The 20,719-nt window shown below is 39.7% G+C and overlaps 3 protein-coding genes across 3 annotated transcripts; 1 reads left to right on the top strand and 2 right to left on the bottom strand.

Annotated features, from left to right (window-relative positions):
* Positions 1–4,093: 4,093 nt before the first annotated feature.
* Positions 4,094–5,976, top strand: LOC117135117. The gene is made up of 8 exons (XM_033295134.1): positions 4,094–4,441; positions 4,530–4,683; positions 4,744–4,947; positions 5,006–5,154; positions 5,207–5,337; positions 5,390–5,540; positions 5,598–5,711; positions 5,770–5,976. Exons 1-8 carry the CDS (start codon positions 4,208–4,210, stop codon positions 5,926–5,928), a joined length of 1,296 nt encoding a protein of 431 aa, XP_033151025.1. The 5' UTR covers positions 4,094–4,207; the 3' UTR covers positions 5,929–5,976.
* Positions 5,977–5,995: 19 nt separating this feature from the next.
* On the bottom strand, positions 5,996–9,884 carry LOC117135116 (protein yellow). Its single transcript, XM_033295133.1, has 3 exons — positions 9,816–9,884; positions 8,262–8,542; positions 5,996–7,292 (listed from the first exon to the last, which is right to left on the bottom strand). The coding sequence occupies exons 2-3, from the start codon at positions 8,524–8,526 to the stop codon at positions 6,196–6,198; spliced, it is 1,362 nt and encodes a 453-aa protein (XP_033151024.1). The 5' UTR covers positions 8,527–8,542; positions 9,816–9,884; the 3' UTR covers positions 5,996–6,195.
* Positions 9,885–12,794: 2,910 nt separating this feature from the next.
* Positions 12,795–20,708, bottom strand: LOC117135115 (BUB3-interacting and GLEBS motif-containing protein ZNF207). The gene is made up of 7 exons (XM_033295132.1): positions 20,538–20,708; positions 20,047–20,354; positions 19,729–19,990; positions 18,994–19,411; positions 17,504–17,896; positions 14,980–15,112; positions 12,795–14,884 (listed from the first exon to the last, which is right to left on the bottom strand). Exons 1-7 carry the CDS (start codon positions 20,576–20,578, stop codon positions 14,748–14,750), a joined length of 1,692 nt encoding a protein of 563 aa, XP_033151023.1. The 5' UTR covers positions 20,579–20,708; the 3' UTR covers positions 12,795–14,747.
* Between the last annotated feature and the right edge of the window lie 11 nt (positions 20,709–20,719).

Here is a 20,719-nt window from a genome sequence, read left to right as displayed (position 1 = left end):
TCGACTTAAATATTTTTTGAATATTTTTTTATTACTTAGCACCTTACTAGAGTTTTTATTATTTTTAAAAAATTTTAAGCGAATTGGTATGAAAACACCGAATCGGGTATTAAATATTACATTTATTCATAGTTCTTATCAATAATTTTAATCCCTAACTACTTATTTAATTAGAAATCTTTATCGCTGTAACGCACTGTATCATACGATTTAAGATTCGTTTGGCTTAAATGTGTCTGCAATTGCAGCCTGCTTCGATTCCTTTCCGCCCAATCGGTTTCTGTTCAAGATATCAGTAACCCTGCCCGAAATTTTTGTCGAATGGTATTCCCTAAAAATTCTGCACAACCAATTGGTTCACATATAATGCAAATATTTTAAAAACGCCAACCGTGACCAAAATACATGCATAGTCTATAGATAAATCTCGTCTAAATGCATTGGAACCCATCCAAATGGTCGATATAAAAATATCCATCGTCGGCCAGTTTCTTTGCAATCCGCACATCCCAGCCCCCGAGCCGTTATCCCTAATCCTCGAGCGCCGACCGTCGGTCAACGTCGCGGACTCGGCGGCATCTGCATCGCATCTCCGGTGCACCGATCCCGTGCCCATGCCCATGCATCCAATTCGCGAGAGATCTCTCTTGATTTCCCCGAAGACTTGGCAAGGTGGAGATGCAGTGAGCAGCGGGAAGTACTTGCACACATACAAACGTTGCCAGGTAGCACATGGCATGACAAATGAATGAATACTTCCTGCATTACGTGTGGGTTATGCAACAGAGGATCTGGCCATACTACGAAATATCTGGTAATTGAACGTCTCGTAAAATTATTTTCCAAGTGGTCGGGAGAATTGCGTTTAGCACTTGCAACTGTCAATCCTTAAGCTGAACAATTAGTATACAATATGGCTATAGATGCCGATCTTCTGGTAAAGCATTGTTCTTTTGATTGATCATTTACAGCAAAAACTAACTTTTTAAAATAATGCTAATTCATTGTTCTATGATTGATCACATAGAGCAAAACAGAGAAATATATTCACAAATACACTTTAAAGGTTGAAATATTTTACTTAAGACCTTAAAACCATATTTTTAAATAAAGAAATTTACTTGGGGTATTAAATCAAAACATTGACAGTCTCTGGAAAAAATGTCGATTACGATAATGAGGCACATAAGCTCCACCTAGCGTTGGTTAACATAACTCCTAAGTTCTTAATATATTTCTCGATTCAAAACATTATTGAGATATAAAAAGTTCATATGAGGCAAAACTAAACCACATTTAAAAGTGTTAAAGAGCTTTATAGCAATGGGTGTAAAACAGAGCTTAGTGTTTCTGGCTTATTGATAGTTATAGGCAGGATAACTATTTATAGAGATCTTACTAATAAAAATAGTATAAAATATAGTTCTTTTACGGTTATAGAACTCTTTATTCTACCTCTTAAGTTTTCATCTACGAGAAATATTTATATATTTGAATATTAAGACTTATAAATTGTTTAGAAGACAGTTTGATTAAAAATATTATGTTCATATATTATTTATTATAATTATTTATATTATATGATTTATATATAAAAGTGATTATAATTTTACAAAAAAATATTTTTTTTATTAAAGAAAATGGAAAATAAGTATTTAGTTTGAATAACCTGAATCAGGTTACAAATATAATTATAATGCTTACAACAAATAAAGATTTAATTATAAAGCTTAGGCGAATGAAATTCTAACAAAATGTGAATGATTACTTAAAAGCCCTTCATAAATAATTTTCTGAGGTATGATAATTTGGGTGGAACTATTTTCATCTTTTTAAATTAAATGATTAATTGCCTTGGCTCAATTGAAAATCGCACACGCATAATGCAAAACCAATCCAGAAGATTTCTCTACTCAAATATGAACTCGTAGTCGTATGTAGATGCCCATCTATTGCTAATTAATTAGGCAATCCAATCGAATCATTAAGTATTAGTCACTGATGTGTGGAGCATTAAAAATTATTTCTGTAAGCATTTGTCACCCAATTAAACCGACTGCACCCAAGTACCCAAGCAGCCAACCAAGGAATCGACTATATGGCATAGAACTCAAGTGCAGCGAATAGCAATAATTGAAGTCTATATAGCGTCGAGACTTTTATTAATGATGAGTGAAAATGGGAAATGAAAATATTTTCCTTTTCGAGGGGGGCAATTATTTCCCCCCAACGGACGCCTCTGCGCGTAATGTGTGTATGCGGTCTGATTAATCATGTACAGACATATAGACAGCATGGAAATGAGTCAGTACCAGGCCGAATGTAAAAGTATTTTTTCGATTTTGTTTTTAGATATTTATGAGCGACAAGCAAAGTGTATTTTTAAAACATATTTCATACTCCACGGAAAATCTAAGGAAGAACATACATATGTATGTATGGTATGCATATGGGTCGTCTCGAGAATGTAGAAAAAGTTTGAAAGTTTTAGGGGCAGATAATATGCGATAGTGAAACGGCAGGTAGAGTTCTTCATAGAATATATTTTGGGTGTAGGACCTCGTACTAGTTGTACAGATATATGTTGGACTCTCTCTATATACCTTGCCAGCATACCTACTGAATCTAAAAAACATTTCATATGCGTTTAATATAGCCGCCGCTGTGTTCTAAATTTAAAGCAAAAGCTATTTAGTTGCGAAGAAGTTCAACACAAGCGAACGGTTCTCTACTCTGCAGTTCTCTATGTATACGAGAGTATCTAAAATTTAAAATTTACTATGTAGATACACGCTCGCACACAGGGACCGCGTCCTGGGCACTAACTATACGGATCCACGGGCGCAGTACGCATACGCCGTGTGGTACGCGGACCGAGAAGTCCGTCAACATATCCCGCAGATACGGCCGATACACAGATCAGATGCGATCTTATCTGCATCTGTATTTGTATCTGTATCTGTAAATGTATCTGTATCTGTGCCCCATCAGTAAAGAAACACTCTTTTTTCTTTATTTTTTGGCGTGCTCGTCAGCACGTCCATGTCCACGTTGTGTTGGTGTTTTCATCTCATGAAATGTTTCAATTTGTCTATTTTTAGTAGCAAGTTTCTTTTTGTTTATTAGTTCTTCTTTTTTTTTGTTTTACTTTCCCAGCATGTACATAGCATGGTACATAGGGGCGTGGATAAATAGCAGTGGGTCGTTTTGGGGCGATGTTTCTGCTGCTCTGATTTAACGTCACAACTGAGGAATGTCTTCTCCTCGATCTGGCTGGATCACCACCACGCATTGTTTGTTTTCGCCCGAAAGCTTCGGCTATATATCCCGATCTGTTTATATAGTTTCATATATATGTATGTACATGCCTCGCTAATGGCTAGGTGTTTGCATAGATTTAGATTTAGCTGACTGTCTATAAGGTCAAGCTATGCCCGTGCGAGGTGCTTTGATGATAGGCTAAGGTATCGCGAATGCGTCTTTATATAAGGTTTTCAGATGGAATACAAATTGTTTTTAGATAAGGTGTAGGCATAATGAATAATGCATAATAATTGCAGTTACCATTCTTGTTGTTATATATTCTTAAGAAAAAAACAACTGTCTATAAACATAACAATAACTTCTTTATACCATAGTAAAGGATAAGAGCTTTAATTGGATAATATTTTAAGATATATTTATTTATTATTGGAATTTATTAAATGTTATTTTAGTCAAAACTATAAACTGACTTACAGAAGAGCATTAGAAAGTCCTTGTAACATAACCCCATAAGGAAACCTCAAGACTGCCTCTGCACACGCGGCGATTGGACGAGGAGCAAACAGATATAAAACCATAAATTCGTTACTCAGCGGTGATTTTTGCTGCAGCTACGGGTTCAGTAGATATGGCGGCACAGCTATCTGGACTAGGCGTAGACAATTATAAACAACTTGTTTTGGTAATGTTACGCTCAGAGCCGTGGTACTACGGAGTTTTGCAAACAATGAATACGGCACATGTCCCGGTGTATAGTCACCATCGATGGTTGGGTTGATGGCGCTTTATCGCCACCACGGCACGTAAATCAATATTAGGCTTATCTTGACCAACTGTGAGAATTCAAGCATGCTGCGAACCCAAAGATATTGGCCCTCAGCCATGACAGAAACTGGTATCCCCATATCCATTGAGCTCACTCGAGTTTCACTTTCCACACGCCATGGGTTACTGGTCGGAGACGCGGGCCTGGCTCTTCCGTGATCCAGCCAAGCTCATCCGCTACTTGGTCCTCTTCGCCTGCTGCATTGTGGTCATTGTCCAGTTGTACGAGTGCTTCGCCAAGCTCTACAATCCACCCATATCCACTCACTCCTACTACAGCCTAAACGAAACCATCGAAATGCCCGCGGTCACCATATGTCGGGAACCGCCCTATAAGGAGGAGGTGCTAACGGTTAGTGGATAAGAAAACTAGAAGATATTTTGCAATCCATTTAGAGATATTTATGCATCTCCTCTATAATATGCAAATATTTTTAAAGCGCCTTTCCGGCGGTGCTTGTCCACATCCAAAATATGCAACCTGCTGGATGAAATATCCGTTTGGAGAAATATCCCTGGATGAGTTCTTTGAGAATAGCACACATGATTCGGGTGACACTTTTGTATTTTACGGACTAAACGAGGACAGAAACAGTAAGTCTAATTGATGAAGAGTATTTTAAATGCATAATGCAATATATTTGCTGAATTTAGATGTGGTCATGAACAGCAGTCTACACTTTTACATGGGTCGGTGTTACACGCTTAGACCCAAGGAATCCGCCAAGAGAGTATCAAAGGCTGTAGGTTACTCCATAATGCTAGAACATTCTATGTTGACCACATCCGTCAGCGATGTGGACACAGGCAGTGTTGGGTGGCATGTCTTCATACACGATAAGAAAGAGAATTTTACAGGTGAGATTATCATACAAAAATCATAGCAGAATAAGCTTATCTTGTTGTTCCCGACAAGAAATCAATATGAAGGGTTCTGGTCGAGTGGAGTATGTCTTTGTCAGTGTCAATGAGGAAATTGAGATCAAGCTTCAAACCCAATACTTCTCCAATGTTCAGACGCGAGAAGAGGCGTGTTCCGATGATGAGGATTACAGTGACTTAAAGGTAGGTTCAAACACAATATGTGTCCTTAATTCAGTATTTGCAACCATTTTAGTGTGGTGAACAATGCATCTGGCAGGATTTGGCCGATAATATGCAGTGCTCGGGACCTTGGATGCATGAGATTGCAAGTGAGCCCTGCAATGACTCCCTTTCCATGAGGAAACTGATATCGGATTATAAGGAGTAAGACAGAAGCTTAAGTGTTTTATTATATATTTTCCATTTCCTCCTTCAGTGTCTATGAAAATGAGGATGACTTTGACTGCGACTGTGTTCAGCCCTGCCAATCGAGAATATACACAACCTTCATTCAAAACAGAAAGGCTTTCAATCAACCAGAGCCACGCACCCAAATCTACATATACTATACAACGAAACTGATATCGGTAGGTTAATAATATTATGATACATCGATCTTTCAACTAGCATGCTAACATTTTCAGATGATTGAAGAGCGACCCAGCTATGACACCACACAATTCATAGCCGATGTGGGTGGTTCCCTTGGATTTCTACTGGGCTTGTCTGTCCTGGGTTTGATTGGAATACTGGAACATGTAAGACCAAGTCCACATTCAAAGTGGCAGAGTAACAAGGTATTTGGTATCCTTCCAGATGACGCTCTTTTTCTGCGGCGGATTCATTAAGAAGATGCAGCAGAAGGAGCAGGCAAAGTTAGAGGCAAACTCCGAGGATGGTCAATCCCAAACCAGCGACGAGACCCTCGATATAGAAATTGCCTATAAAAAGAAGGAAAAACAACCCAAATATTGAGTCAATAACCAAGCTGGCTTGGATTGGCAATAAGTGGGAAGTACATATGTATAAAAACTATTCAAAATACACTTCTTACATTTAATCAACTTCACGTACAACGTTTAAGTTTTCTAAGCCTACATCTTAACAGATTACAATTGCACTCAAATAAAAATATTTCGTACATTTAAGAAATCAGTGAAAATGCTAAAATTACAGAATTATTTCAAGTTCTCTGTTACTGAAAAACATTCCCGCAAGATACTTTTGTACCGCTCTGGGAATCTAGATTCTAAAGCTCATCAGCAAACAGAAGCCAATCATAATCAGGGAGCTAAGGTTCCTGAGGGAAGGAGCCGAATTGGACTTCAGTTTGATATTAGTATTTAGAATATCCCCCAGTTTGTTGATTACATCAGGCAGAGGGGAAGTTCTAATTTCACAGGCTGTATTCTCAATGGCCTCCTTAACACTGGCAGTCAGGATACGGAAGTTAATTGAGCCGGCGTACAGTTCATCGTAGATGAAGACGGGTAGCTGATTGGATAGGACCCATAGACGTTTCTGATCATCCACCTTGATGTCACTGGGGAACACCAAGGTATCATTGTTCATGTAGATGCGGCTCTGGGAACTGTGGCTAAAGTCTGTGGCAGTGCGCCAGCAGGCGACTTCGTTCAGATTGGGCAGGGCGTAGAAGAGGACCCCGGTATCCGGATCCAAGAACTCGGCTCCAGCCTGGGTGTTCGGTCCTCTGGAGCCCAGCACCTTGAATTCCCGATAAATCATCGGCGAAGTGGCCAGGGTCTTGTTACGCAGTATCGATGTATCCACCGAGAATTCCGTAGTGGAGCAGAGGGGATGGAAGTACAATGTGGCATAGCCCGTCTCCAGGGGCTTCGATAGAGCCAGTCCATATAGACCATCATCCCATTGAAACTCAATGCCATTGATGCTGAAGTTACCGGCCATTGGATCTGGGTGGAAGAAGTGATGCTGCACACGCCACGATTCCTCATCCTTCCATGAGTAAACCACCAAGCCGGGACTACCCAAATCGGCTGCGTAGGCAAAGGTGTTCTCACAGTCGGAGTCCTCCACCGCCAGATTGGCCAGTAAAGAGCCCTGCTTCAACTGACCGGCGGGCAAAACGTGTCGTCTCAACAAATCATCATTGTGCAGATCGTAGACCAGCAGCTGTGCTGCTCCATAGATCTTGGTCTGCTCCAGGACTCCGGAGATCCTAGAATCGAGCACCCACAGGCGTCCGCATCTATCGGCTCGCACACGGAAAGGGGAAACCAATTCCGGTTCGGCTTCCTGGAGATTGTGAGCCTGCCAGCTGGGGAATGGCTTCAAGGCTGGACCCTTGCTGGACGTATCTGCATAAAATACATTAAAATAGAACGCTTAATAAAATACAAAATTTCATGTTAAATATAACTAATTTTATCCGTGATATAATCGTCTAAAGTAAGACCAATTAACGATATAACTTAAATAAATATTTGTTGTATATATTTATTTAATATATATATTATATTTGAAGGTTTATTGATCTCTCTCGTCAACAGTCATTTCATTTGCCTTGTTGTATTTAAATTTGGCCATTTGCATTGCTAATTGGATTGCTCACAAAATGTTGGTGTAGTTGTTGACCGTTGGTGAGTATTTCGCACTTTTCAGTGCACTTGTGTAAACTGATTAACTTGCTAATAAGCTCTGATTGAGTTGTGGCTAAATCAACTGCCCACGGGCCTTGCTGTTGAGCAGTAAAAGGTAAAGTAACTTTATATTTACTACGATTTGCCAGGAATATTCTAATTAGCAGAATATATAATATAAGCAAAGTTCTCGGTAATTGTAAAAATAAATAAATAAATATATAATATATAAATATAATATATAAATAAATTTTAAAAACGAAAACAAGGGCGATATTTTAACAACTTGATACTATATGTGCACTTGCATTGGCCAAATGAGACTGCTTATTGTACAAGTGTACTTCGCAGCCCACACAGAACCACAAGTGATATGTACACGTACATAAATATATATAGTATGCACCGATTTGTGGCATGCTGTTGATGTCAGACAGCTAATAACGGCAGCGAGCGGAATTACTATGCTAATTGCCGCAAGTGCGAAAGGAAACGGAATTGTTCGGATGGTCAAGTTGATCAGAAGCGCCATCAGACGCGACCGAAACAATTGCCGAGCTGTGAGATCCAAGATTTGAGATCCCAGATCTCAAATCAGCTCTTGGCACACATACTGCAATTGCATGTGGCAATTATATTCAAATTCATGCACTGTGGCAGCTGCAACAATGCAACTCAAGCGCTTACCATTAAGATCAAGGTAGGCCAACGAGGCTGGCACTCCGTCCCTCCATCTGGGCAGGGTGACAAAGAGTCGGTGGCCGGCGACCTCCAGGCCAAAGGGTATCACATTGGCCGGCTTGAACTCGCCGCGCTCGATGGCCGACCATCTCTGGTCCGGACTGGCGTACTTGAAGTCCATCTCCCGCCACTCGTAGGCTACGCGTAGATTGTCGTTCGCCAGGGCAGAAACCGCCCACAGAAGTAGCAGGCCTAATCTGAATCGCAGCATGGCTCCAATAAATTCACTGCAAATACCAAAATCAATTAATAAACGCTGCTCTACTCATTAAGCTTCCGTTAAGCCGCAACGACCTTGCCCAAGCCATAAACGCAACCAGATCAAACACTCAAAGAAAACCAAATTAAGATTCATTTAATAGGGTAGGATTAAACTGCTGAATTGGGCACAAACAAATCGTAGATACAAAAGTGTTTACAGACATTTTGAATCATAGTATGAGTTTTTCCTTTAATTTTCCATCACATTTCCTTCTCAGTATATTTGTTTCTTATAATGTTCAAAAATTCTTAAATTATGTCATTTGGACCAGCCTTCTTGGCCTTCTAATGCTCCGCGTGACTCACACTTTTTGTCGCTTTGGTTCACTTCGGCATTTGAAAGTTGCCTTTGGTCGGCCAAAACTTTGACTCAGTTGCCAAACCACAAAGTTTAATTTCTGGTTAAAAGCGAGTCTTGAGGTATATTATCTAACGAACAAGATCAGAACGTGGCCAAGGAAGTCGACCGATGTTTTCTTTAACCTTTTTTTATTTTTTCACTTTTCATTTTGCTCAAAACAAAAAATCAGAACGATCTACTACTGAAGTGCTCTTTAAAATAAACCTTTCTCCATAACAAACTATTTACAAGTTGACTGCCACCTCAGTCGATCTTTATTTTTAGAGTATCTTTCATTTTTTCTACCTCGTTGTCCGAAACACTCGACCTCATCATCAATTTCAAGTTGAGCCTCGCAGCTCGACCATTAGCATTTCAAAATCTTCGTTTGTTCCTCAAATAAAGTGTATTTTCGATTTGAGACTCTTCTCGATGATGAATTTTTTTCACGCAGTTTTCAAGTTATTTACGTGAGTCAGCTGTAAAAATATACTTTCCGTTTTTTATTGTGGGCGTGTCTAAGTAAGCCGCATGTAATTACCAAATGTTGTATCATTATTAATGGATTTTAATGAAATGGCGACGTGATTTTCCATCTATCCTTTTTTTATTGCCATTACTTAATGCGTTTTTTGTTTGCTTTGTTGCTAATACATATTTATTGTTTCTTGTTTAACAATTGTGAATGGCTCCAAAGGCACAAATGAGGCGAGTATTGAAAACACACTTTTTGGTCAGCTCCAGTTATGCAAGCCTTGTCACCTGGCTGCCTCTAAGTTTGTGTCTTGAATCTTTCGTTTGGCCCTGGTTTCGCTTTTATGATCACCGAGTTTATACATATGTTGTTTATGTGATTTACTGGACCAAATGTCAACAGTTCGGGTCGCCACTTAACACACCTTCTTATGATCAACAAAACAGCAGCACACAACCGCCAGTGTCGAGACTCGAAACGAAACTAAAAGTCAAGTGAGCCGCCAGTCAAGTCGTCTTATTGGATACCGGTCTGCGTGAGTGGTTCCCGCTCCAAGCGGCTCTCTTGGAATTCAACTGAACTTGAATTAGTCAGCCCGTAAGACGGTTTAGCACGTTGGCTATGAATTAAAGTAGTTTTTGGCACGCTCCCTGGGCTATCCCACAAATATTATGCACAACTCCCACACCATGGACATACTAATCCACCCATTAAAATCTCCAGCTGTGGCCCCGCGATTGACAAGCCCCTGAAAAAACTCCCACACCGCTTGTAGGCCTACTGTTTATTCACGATTGACCCATAAATATGAAAAGATATCAAACAAGCCCATGTCCAAGTAATTTCCCTTGTATATAATCAATATTTGAAATTAAATTTTAATTAATTTGTTGGTTTATAATCATGGAACGTTCCGGTCGTCCGGTTGTCTCACTGACAGAATGAGTGCCTTGGTTCAAATAGGGATATCCCAATGAGTCATCCATTTTGTGGAAGTTCCATACAAGATATGAATGCAGGTTCCCTTTAATAAAGTGATAAGTTTTAAATAATAATAGCTTACAGTTTCAGACTTATTATGAATCAGTTTTAACCTGAAACAAAATAGATGAACGAAAACGCATGATTTTCACTTTTATTTGTTTTATTAAAATGTCAATAAATTAATTTCAAAAGAATAGAGAACAATCGAAACATTAAACTAGAAATAGTACTTTTATGCATTTTATATGTTTTCCTAATAGTATTGTTTGCTTTTTATATAGTTAAAAAGAATTTAAACAATTGCTTATATAACTTGCTTGTATACTATCTTTCTTAGTGGTTTGGTAAAAACATTTTACGTACAAGAATTCTATTTTCTTTTTTGTTTTTAATCCTTGCTCTTGCATCTTTTCATTTACATGACAACATTAAAAATGATTTAACATAGGCAAATTTGTTGGTTTTTGATTTTATGCATTTGCTCTAAATATAGTATAGGCATTAGCTAAGTATTTGTGTGATTATTTGTGGAACGAACAGAAATGGATAAGGAAAATTTGATTAGTTAGTTCCGTAAGCTTTAGTTAAAAGTAAATGCAACAAAAATGTTTAAAGCTTATGAGAAATATAAACACGGTTAACATTTATATTTAATCAAAGATTAATTAATTATAAAAAAAATCTTTGGTCGAAAGCTTCAAAGATCTTTGGCAAAAGAAATTCTTATCGTTTATTAGTTTGAAATTTATTCGACCTTGAAATACTTTCCCAAACAAAGTAGTTGCAACTATCAAAGCATTATTGATTAATTTCATATTGATAAATGAGTAAATCAACACTGAACAAAATGTGTAACCAAACGTTCTAGTAAATCTCTTTCAGATCCATCATTGCACGAATGCTTTGAGAAGTGGTGTGGTGGTCGATGTGGTTGGTGATTCAGCCGCCGGATTGTGTGGATTGAACTAGACGCGTAGTATGCGAATGCGGTTCGTCTGATTCAGTTATAAAGTTATATATAATAGTGGTGTTATGCGTGTGGATATAACGATTGAGTGGTCGCAAGACAAGGACCGAAAAGTCCAACAGTTACTTCCATAACTGTGATGTGCCCTCGCCTCAGAGTTACAATACACCGGACCAGGCCGTATATCTGCTGACCAGGCTACGGCACATCGCCTGCGTCCGATTCGAACTTGTACTTTGTGGTCGGAAGGCATACTCTTCTGGGCATGCAAAACATAATCCAAAGATAGACATATACCACTTATTTATATATTAATATGGATAGAAAGAAGGGGGCAGCACGGACGCAGGGGACTCTTCGCTCAGCAAAATTAATGTGACACGCTTTCGACTGGACGCAGCAGTCATTTACGCTCGTGGATCGGTTTTGTGTGGGGTTTTAGTATTACAGGGACTGCCATTTGTCCAGCTACTCGCGTGTCGCCCAGCGCGAAGACAGACAGATTCGGTGGTCTAAATATTTAATTAAGTCTTAGTTTTCATAGTTAGTTCTCCTTGCAAAACACCTTAAGCCCATTAAATGTTAACAAAACTTGTAGCCTTTTTTAGCTGTACTCTTTTCAAATGAACGCGTGCATTGCATGGATAGAATTTTACGGAAAATTATGACAGAATATTAAATCAATTAAAGACCACCACCAAAAAGAATACTATATGTTGACTACTGACGGGAAATGCAAGCCAAAAGTAAACAAATTCAATTTGATTTGACTCATTTTGATAATCTGGATTAACTAACATAACACAGCCGCAAATTGACAATCGAAAAGGCTAAATTGAAACCAACAAGTCAAGGAATTAAAATGTTGCCTTTTTATTGCCAAAATAATTTTACATAAATTTAAAAAATTGTCCAATTAAAAGTATACAATAAATTGTTTCGAAATAATATAAAATTTGGATCACTAAAGAGAGTTTTATGATAAACAAGAGTTATTTAAATAATATGCATTCCCGACGGAAGTAAAGCAAGAGTGGTAAGTAAAAGCAACTCTACGAAATGAAATGCGTCGATCAAATATTTACAAGTCTTCGCCATATAATTACCAGAGAAAGAGAATATGTATTCTACGAGTACGATTATAACGACTGTGTACAGATGCGAGCTTAGTCGGGGAGTGTGTGAATCGTATACGAGTAATGCCACCAAATCTGCGATATTGTCTGTCTTGCATTGAGGTACTTTCGTCTGAAGCACGCCGTTCTAACACCGCAGGATCATCGAACCAGGCCAACGAAATTCATATGCCCGGCGATATCCCGATGGCGGTGCGGCTAATTTGCCAGACCCAAAAGTCCAACATCAATTTTGCGCTAAACTGGCCAGAGCGAAGTGAATACTCGGAGGATTCAACCGCTTCTTTTTGGCCAGTTTTTCACTTGTCATTGCTTATGGTTAGGTTACGCGGTATAGTTACATTAATACATGTATTTATACATACAGAGATATATAGTATAATGGTTGGGTTACAAGTGTTACATGTGTGTACTAAAGATATACCCAAACGTACGTAGGTGAGTGTTAGATTGTGTCACGTGTGGTGCTCTCCAGGGTTCTGGGTGCTAAGTCTAACTACTGTAGGCTACACTGGGTTCGGAGTATTCGAAGATCTCGGGGAATGGAAAACAATCTGACTCATGCTGCTTTCCATCTTCCATGAACATAACAAAATAAAAAGGATACGACTAGTACTTTTTAACTGTCAATCGACTACTTATGCTAGCTAAAATTGTATGGGTTTACCATCGGATTAACAAAAACCTGAGCGCCTCTATAAAGGATGAAGTTCTAGAGTATTATGTACGTTTAGTTAGTTTGAAAACTAGTTGAAGTCGTGAGAAGGAAGCTACATAACCAAGGACATTGGAAGATCGCTACGGTAACAACTAAGCAAAAGCATCAAGATCTATCCCGAAACAATGTACGAGTATCGAGTGTAGTTACTAACACGTGAGCAATTCCTATCTAGATTCTCAGCAAGGGGCAACTCTATAAACTATGTAGGCGGTTTACAGGGGGATGGATGTTTTGTTTTATTGTAGTTGTTGTTGATTAGTACCAACCATACCATAACCAAATGACTTAGGATAGATAGTATTTGTTTATGCACATATAACTATTGAATAAGAAAATCAAATTGAATGTAGATACCTGCTCTGTTCTGTTGTCTCACGATGACACACACCAAATATATTTTACATACCAAAAAATCAGAAACGATACAAACAAATTTCGAATATTTTTATAAATATTTTTGTATATAGTTGAATATATACTAGGTAAGGAAAGATAGGACTTACTTTTTGCCAGCCGCAACTGAACGATTGAACGAAGGTCTAGACAACATGGGGCCTGGCCAGAAGTTTTATGAATTTTAAAAACATTATAACAGTTTGCAGAGCTTTTCACGTGGACATAAAGAATCGAAAGTATAATTACGCACGAATAACACAAAAACAACACAAAAATGCTGCTTATGGCAATTGTCAACATACCCAGGGCTTTGAGCGTTCATGTTTTTTGGTTTTGCATTTGGTTTTGTGTGATTTCGAAGGTTTTTTCTTTTCGGATTTCATTTGTTTTGTAGGCGATATAATTAAACAACTTGAGAGTGTGTGGGTGTGGATGTGTTTAAAATATATGCTCACTAAATGAAACTAAAAAAAAGAAAAAGAATGTTAAATGTTAAGTGTCAACGATTAATTTGCTGATTATACAGATATAGATACAGATATTAGATAGATTTCTACAGCACAACAAAATAGCTTCAGATGGTTGGTGTTAGTGTGTGTGTGGCTTAGCGTTGTAATACTTTGTGTTATACAAAGAGTACGAATAATATATCTAAAAGATGTATTTATGCACGCACATCGAGAAGGTCAGATTGGGAAAAATGGGGAATTTGGTTTAAAACAAAAGCTAAAATGGAGTGCTTTAGATGAACGAAATATATATATATAAATGACATCGACTTGTTTACTATGCATAACCGCTGATTAGTGGGTAGCGTGTGGCCAAGAAGTGTGTATGTGTGTTTTTAGGGTACCGTGTCTCAAAAACTGTTATACATTGAAAAAAAACTGACTTTGGTTGGATTTTATAAAAGAACTTGCTTGCTGAGTGCGCGCTGTTTTGCTGTTTGCAATCATAAGCTTGATCCGTGCCTCACTCATGGAAAAGCAGTGGCAGCGGCAGGCTCAACAGTGGTGCCTGAGCCTGCAGAGCGGCCGTGGTCCGGGAAAAGGACCGGGCTGGCTGCACGTGCTGAGGATGCGGCTGCGGTTGCAGGTGCGTTGGCGTCTGGGCTGCTGGCGCCTGCAACAGACCCGGCGCTGCGGGCAGACATCATCTAAAGCGCGGCTGCATCATTTGCAGCATATTGGGATGTCCTTGCAGCATTACGCCCATTCCAGGCATCGCCATCGCTCCTGCTGGTAAGGCACCCGGCATTCCCGGTAGTCCTATCTGCATCGGCAGTAGACCTAAACCGAAATCATAATGTAAATCTGTATTTATTTCGATCTTTAAATAGTTAGCAACCGCTACACCGTTTACAGCCAGCAATCTAGTCACATACCTGCAGGCATGCCGTGTAATCCGGGGCCACCGGCTCTAAGCATATTCCCGCCGATGAGAGCTCCATGGGGTCCAATGGCCATGGCCGGTCTCAGCATCGGCTGCATAAGCTGCATGTGCCCAGGGAGCGGCATCTGAAGGTGTAGGACCGGATGAGGAGAGAAAGATATAGAAGAGCATGGAAAAGAGATCACGGATTAATACTCCTGAAGGCACTTCAGCAAGGTCTATATTGAAGCCATTGTACACAAAATTAGCTAAGTTGTTATTAATTATGTTGTTTCGTTTTTTTTTTCATTTAAAATATTAATAAGTTGGTTTTGCGTACTTATTCAATAAATGGATAAGGTGTGTGTGTGTGTGTTTGGTTTTTTGTTGGTGGAAAACATTTTTGCATCGCATTACAAATGTATGATAGAGCAGAGACAAGAAATATAGAGTAGAATATTGAGTAGAGCAGAGAGAAGGGGCGAGACTTCTCTTCTCACCATGGTAAAAACAATATATTTTGGTTGTAATTAAATAGTTTGTTGATTTAAAATGAAAAGTACTTACAATTCGGAAACTGAACTGACGACGACGATGGTGTGGAAGAAGGTGTGAGGGGATTGCATTGCAAACCATATTTGGTTTTGTATCTTAATAATTGAGTTGCACTTCAGGTAGAGCAACATAAGAAATTATTCGTATTCGCACTTAAGAAAAAGAAATAGTAATTTGATTTACTAACCGGAGGCATGGGGTCGAGTTCAAGTTCCAATATCTTTCTGTTAAAGTTAGTTTCAAACTTGGCTAAGAGTAGAGTTGGATGAGGATGAGAGTGGGTTAGGAGGAGGTCTACGGCAAGCTCATCGGTTGTAAATGAAATTGAAGGAATCGCGGACCGGAAGTCCTCTACCTTGGTTAAGCATTTGTTCTGCGCGTTAAACCAGATGAATGGAATGTTAGTGTGAATGGTAGTGGATGTGGATGGTATGAATTAGGAATGCTTTTCAATGAAGGAAGAATTTGATTTCGAGACAGAAATGCGTGATCGGAAAAACATAAAACACTGATATATGGTAATACAATTTACAGGTCATAAAACATTTAGATATTATGCTTATGAGGTAGTTTTTAGGTTTTGTTTTTATATTGGTGGGTGAAGTATCAAGGTAATAGAAATAGATAGAGACATATCAATGCGGAGTGTTGTCTTACTTAATTCAAGTGTATATCTTGTGGATATGAATTAATCAATCAACCAGTCAATCAATCATCAATCAATTAAACCAACCAACGCAGCAACCATTACGACAAATTCAAAGTAATTGTTTCTTTTGTTTTTTTTTTTGTAATAGAAATTATTGAAATGTACTTACATGGCTTGCAAAATAGTATAACATAACTCACGACTGTTCTCTCATTCACTAACATATTTGTAAATGTTCATTGTTTTCTGTTTTACTTGCAAGGCAGTACGTACTAGAAACTCATTTGGGGTCGGGGGGTTTGATCTTGTGGATTATATACGCATGGGTGTGATATTGAGAGAGATAGAGTAGAGTAGGTACTTGCTTAGACTACATAATTACTTGCATAAGTACGACTAAGTAAGATTATAATGGAGTTTTTGGCTTTTACTTATCTGGTTGCATTGCGCACTTTGTATATCACATATCATTTTGCGGGGTGTGAGTTTTATTGGAGGTAGTGATTAGGTTGGGTTTTGGGGAAGAGATTAACTTGCTGTTGTACAAAAACCATACATACTGTAACTCTTTTTGGACCCTGCGCAACACTTTATCGTTTATCAACACTGAACTTCTGCTCTGTACTGCAATTGTAACGGTAACTTTAACACATTTTTCCAGTTTACAAGCTTAATAGGGTTTTTTATATTTATACATATGGCGTAAAGTTGAGACTGTTGATCTTCCTTGTTTCTAAGCTGGGCAAAATTAATGGGTTCGAAAAGAAAAGGGAACTTTAAGCGGTAGTGTTGGTAAGCGGTTGTAGTTAGCCAAGTGATTGTTTTTACACTGATGAAAACGTTATTTTGGTTTAAAGTGCAAATTTCCTTTTCCTATCAGCTCCTAAATATGTTTATTCATTAACAAACTAAAACCGTTTTAAAATAAAAAAAAATATTTTTTTTTACAAATACACACATTTTTTAATGTATCCTCAAACAAGATCTTGATGGTTTCAACATAAATTTGAGATTAGTCTTATGAGTGTGCGTTTCGGTTAACTATAGATAGGATCATTGTAAATTTAGAACCCCCAACTAATCGCGAAAATCATTAGCTAATAGGTGATCACCATGATGATGAGGGCGAAGCTTTATTTATTGGGTTAACCCACTCGAAAGTGCTGTCGTTGGCTTTATGATACCATTCTAGGACACAAGATCGGTATTTGTATTGTGGTCTTTTACAGATTGAGATTCTCCGCACTCGGAACTTCGGTATTGTTAAGTCAAGTTCATTCTTTGGTTTGATTGCTCGCGTGGCATACGCAGCACCACAGGATTAGAGACTTACCATGCCGACGGCTGCGGCCGCCGCAGCCGCTGCTGCCGCACCGGGATTCCCAGGCTGTCGGGCAGCCTGAAAGCGCTGGAGCATCACAGCCCGATTCAGTTCCTCCAGTTGCTTGACCTGCTGCTGCGCCGCCTGCTGCTGCTGCACCACCGCCTGTTGTTGCTGCTGCTGCTGCACCGCCGCCTGCTGTTGCACCGCGGCTTGCTGTTGCTGCTGAGCCGCCTGTTGCTGCTGAGCCGCCTGATGCTGTGCTGCCACAGCGTGCGCCACATGGGCGGCTTGCACCTGAGCTTGGACCACGGCCTGGGCTTGAGCTTGGGCCTGCACCTGGGCAGCATGTGCGTGTGCGTGTGCCTGCGCCTGGGCCTGTGCCACGGCTACTAGAGCGGCGTTCTGTAAGAAAATGTTTGGAATCGATTGAATTTATCTCACTTGCCACTGGGAGGGTGTAGTTTCGGGGTCAGCCAAAAAAAATGTATCCTGACTGAGTCAGGTCTTTTTGTACATATCGTGCTAACAAAAAAGTTGCTTTAGGCTTTCAAAAAATTTGGAGAACGGGGCTGAAACCCAAATAAAAATATAAAATTGCAGATTGTAAGCGGATGAAGTAGCAAAAGTTAACGGACAAAAGTGACTAGATCATATCAAGTAATCATCTAATTTTAGATTCTTTATTTCAGAATGATTATTTAGCCTTCACTTGATGGAAAAAACGCTGCCTAAGCGTGTATGGAACCGACTACATAGCTCTCTAACACATACTAAGCAAGCTGGCTTCAAATATGCCCCTATGATCCAATTAAATCAGCCCACCCGTTATTAAGAATTTTTCTATTTATCAGTGGGCATGTGAATTGCGTTTCAGCTGCTTCCGCTTTACCTTTAAAATACAATACAAGAGGGGAAACTGGTACATGTTTTGGCATATCAGATTGATGGAGATTACGTTTAGGGCCAGACAATGTGAAACCTTGCTTTTCCCTTCTAACGAGTTCTCTGGGCTTTGAGTTAAGATGCTTTAAATCAAATTAATTAAATTGAAAACCGCCGTTTCGTTTGTTTTGTTGCCATTAATTTCTTTTTTAATTAAAAATTGTACAGACATATATCATTCTATATGCTAAAAAAAGTATTCTTTTCTTTTAAATGTTGTTTCGTATTGTGTGATTCTCGTAATCTGTTTGCTCTCGTACGCTGTGGTCGTCTAAACAGAGTAAATGTAAAAAAGTGTCCTGTTTGGAAAAATGGAATTCTCTTAGAATGCTAATGCATTCTCTCAAAATGCAGTCGAAATTGGGTCAGGTTTTGTATGTGAAATTACATTTATTCTTTCATTATATTTCTTTTTTTTTGAGGAAATTGTCTTTCTTTACACGTCCTCGTTTCAGTCCGTTGTGCTTGTCATTTACTGTTAATCAGTGGAAGTCGTCTCTGTCCCGGTCTGTTTATTTATATTGACTATGGTTTCTATAACTATGATAAGAACTCACTTCCTGGGCCTTCGACATGGCTGCGGAGACGGCAATCGAGTTAGCCATGCCACTGCTGCTATTGCTACCCGTTGGCGAGATCCCGGCCAGCGACGGGGGCGGCGGAGTGGTGGGAATCGACGTGGAAGCGCCACCATTGTTGCTGGGACTCTTGCGACTTTGTGGATTCGCCAGTGAAGCCAAAGCGGCCGCCAACCGTGCTTGTATTTTCGGTTGGCGCGCGCGCAATTCTTCCAAGCTCAGGTCCTCCTGTGGATGCATTATCTTTGTGGTCACAGCAGCAGCGGATGTTCCGCTTGCCGCCGGTGGAGCTGGAGGTCGCTGCTGGTGTTGCTGAGCATCGGGCAGACCACTTGGTGGTGCGCTGGATGCGCCACCAGCATGATTGGTAGTAGGCGGAGCACTTATGGTAGCATTACTTTATCAAAAAGAAGAAATAATTGATTTACGTTAGTTTAAAACAAATTCTTGGGATTAAGCCAAATAATAAGTCATTTGACTGGCTTCACAACTATGTTTAATAGGGGAAAACCATTAAAAATGTGCCAATGTGAATAATTATTTAGAGTTCACTAGATGAAAGCAAAAAAGTTGAAAGTATTTCGCTTAAAATACGCCCAAAACTAAATCTACATACGAATTGTTCAAATAAAAGATTAGTAGCAGGATCTAACTGCCATCTTTAGATAAAAAGCTAGCAGGATTCTTATGTGGTCTTCCCCTAACGATGCTAACCTGTACGCTGGAAATGTTGGCTTTTGTTGAGCCATGGCGGCGGCGTGGTGATGATGTGCCGCCGCCGCAGCAGCTGCCGCCGATGTTGTGGCCATGGCGGCTGGAAACAGAGGACGCGGAGGCATCATGTGCGGCATCATGGACACTGGATACGGAGGCAGCGGCGGCATATGCTGCATCATGCCCATGCCGTACTGCCCCAGCATGTGAGGTGGCATCATGTTTGGGGGCATCATCATAGGCGGCGGTACACTCATGGCATCTGCAATGAATGTTGTATAGTGATTTTGTATACAATACGCTTTGCTGGTCACTTACATTCCACTTTCTTTTTGGCCACCGGTTCATCATCGTCCGAATCAGACTTTCCCCCATTCTTCTGGCGTTCGTGATCCCTGAGATCCTCGGCGGGAATGCCGTCCATGCCGAAGATTTCGACTTCAATATTTGAGCGATTGGGCAGCGAGTTGGGGACCTTATCCACCGTCTCCTTGTGCACCTGCATGCAGTGAATGGATAGTCCGGGTCCGGTGTATAACTTCTTGTGGCAGATGTGGCATTTGAAGTGCTTGGCCTTCTGGTGCTGCACAAGGATCTTTTCGTCATCGAACTCACGGTTGCAGTACCTAGTTTTTGGCGTTAAGAGTTAAGGAAAATTCACGAGGATGCGGCGTTGTAGCGAGAATGCGTATACGTGTGTGTGTATCTACCCCCAACCCAATACCATTATATAAATGTGTGTGTATGTGCAGATACAGCGAGCGGCACATGCAGTGAAAAAATATTTCTTTGTTTTGCGAAAAGGATACCAGCACCAGGGTTTGGAGGCCTTCTTCTTCTTGCGTCCCATGATCCTAAGGTGACTTTAAAACACTTAAATTTACAAAATCGCTCCGGTAATTGGTAGAAAAAAAAAATTTGTTGTACTACAAATTGCTATGTCGTGGAAAACAAAATGGAGAGCCAGTCAGAGTGACCATCGCATCGATTG

Source organism: Drosophila mauritiana, chromosome 2L (assembly GCF_004382145.1).
Source record: "Drosophila mauritiana strain mau12 chromosome 2L, ASM438214v1, whole genome shotgun sequence".
Taxonomy (NCBI): domain Eukaryota; kingdom Metazoa; phylum Arthropoda; class Insecta; order Diptera; family Drosophilidae; genus Drosophila; species Drosophila mauritiana.
This window is presented reverse-complemented; position numbering and strand designations above follow the sequence as displayed.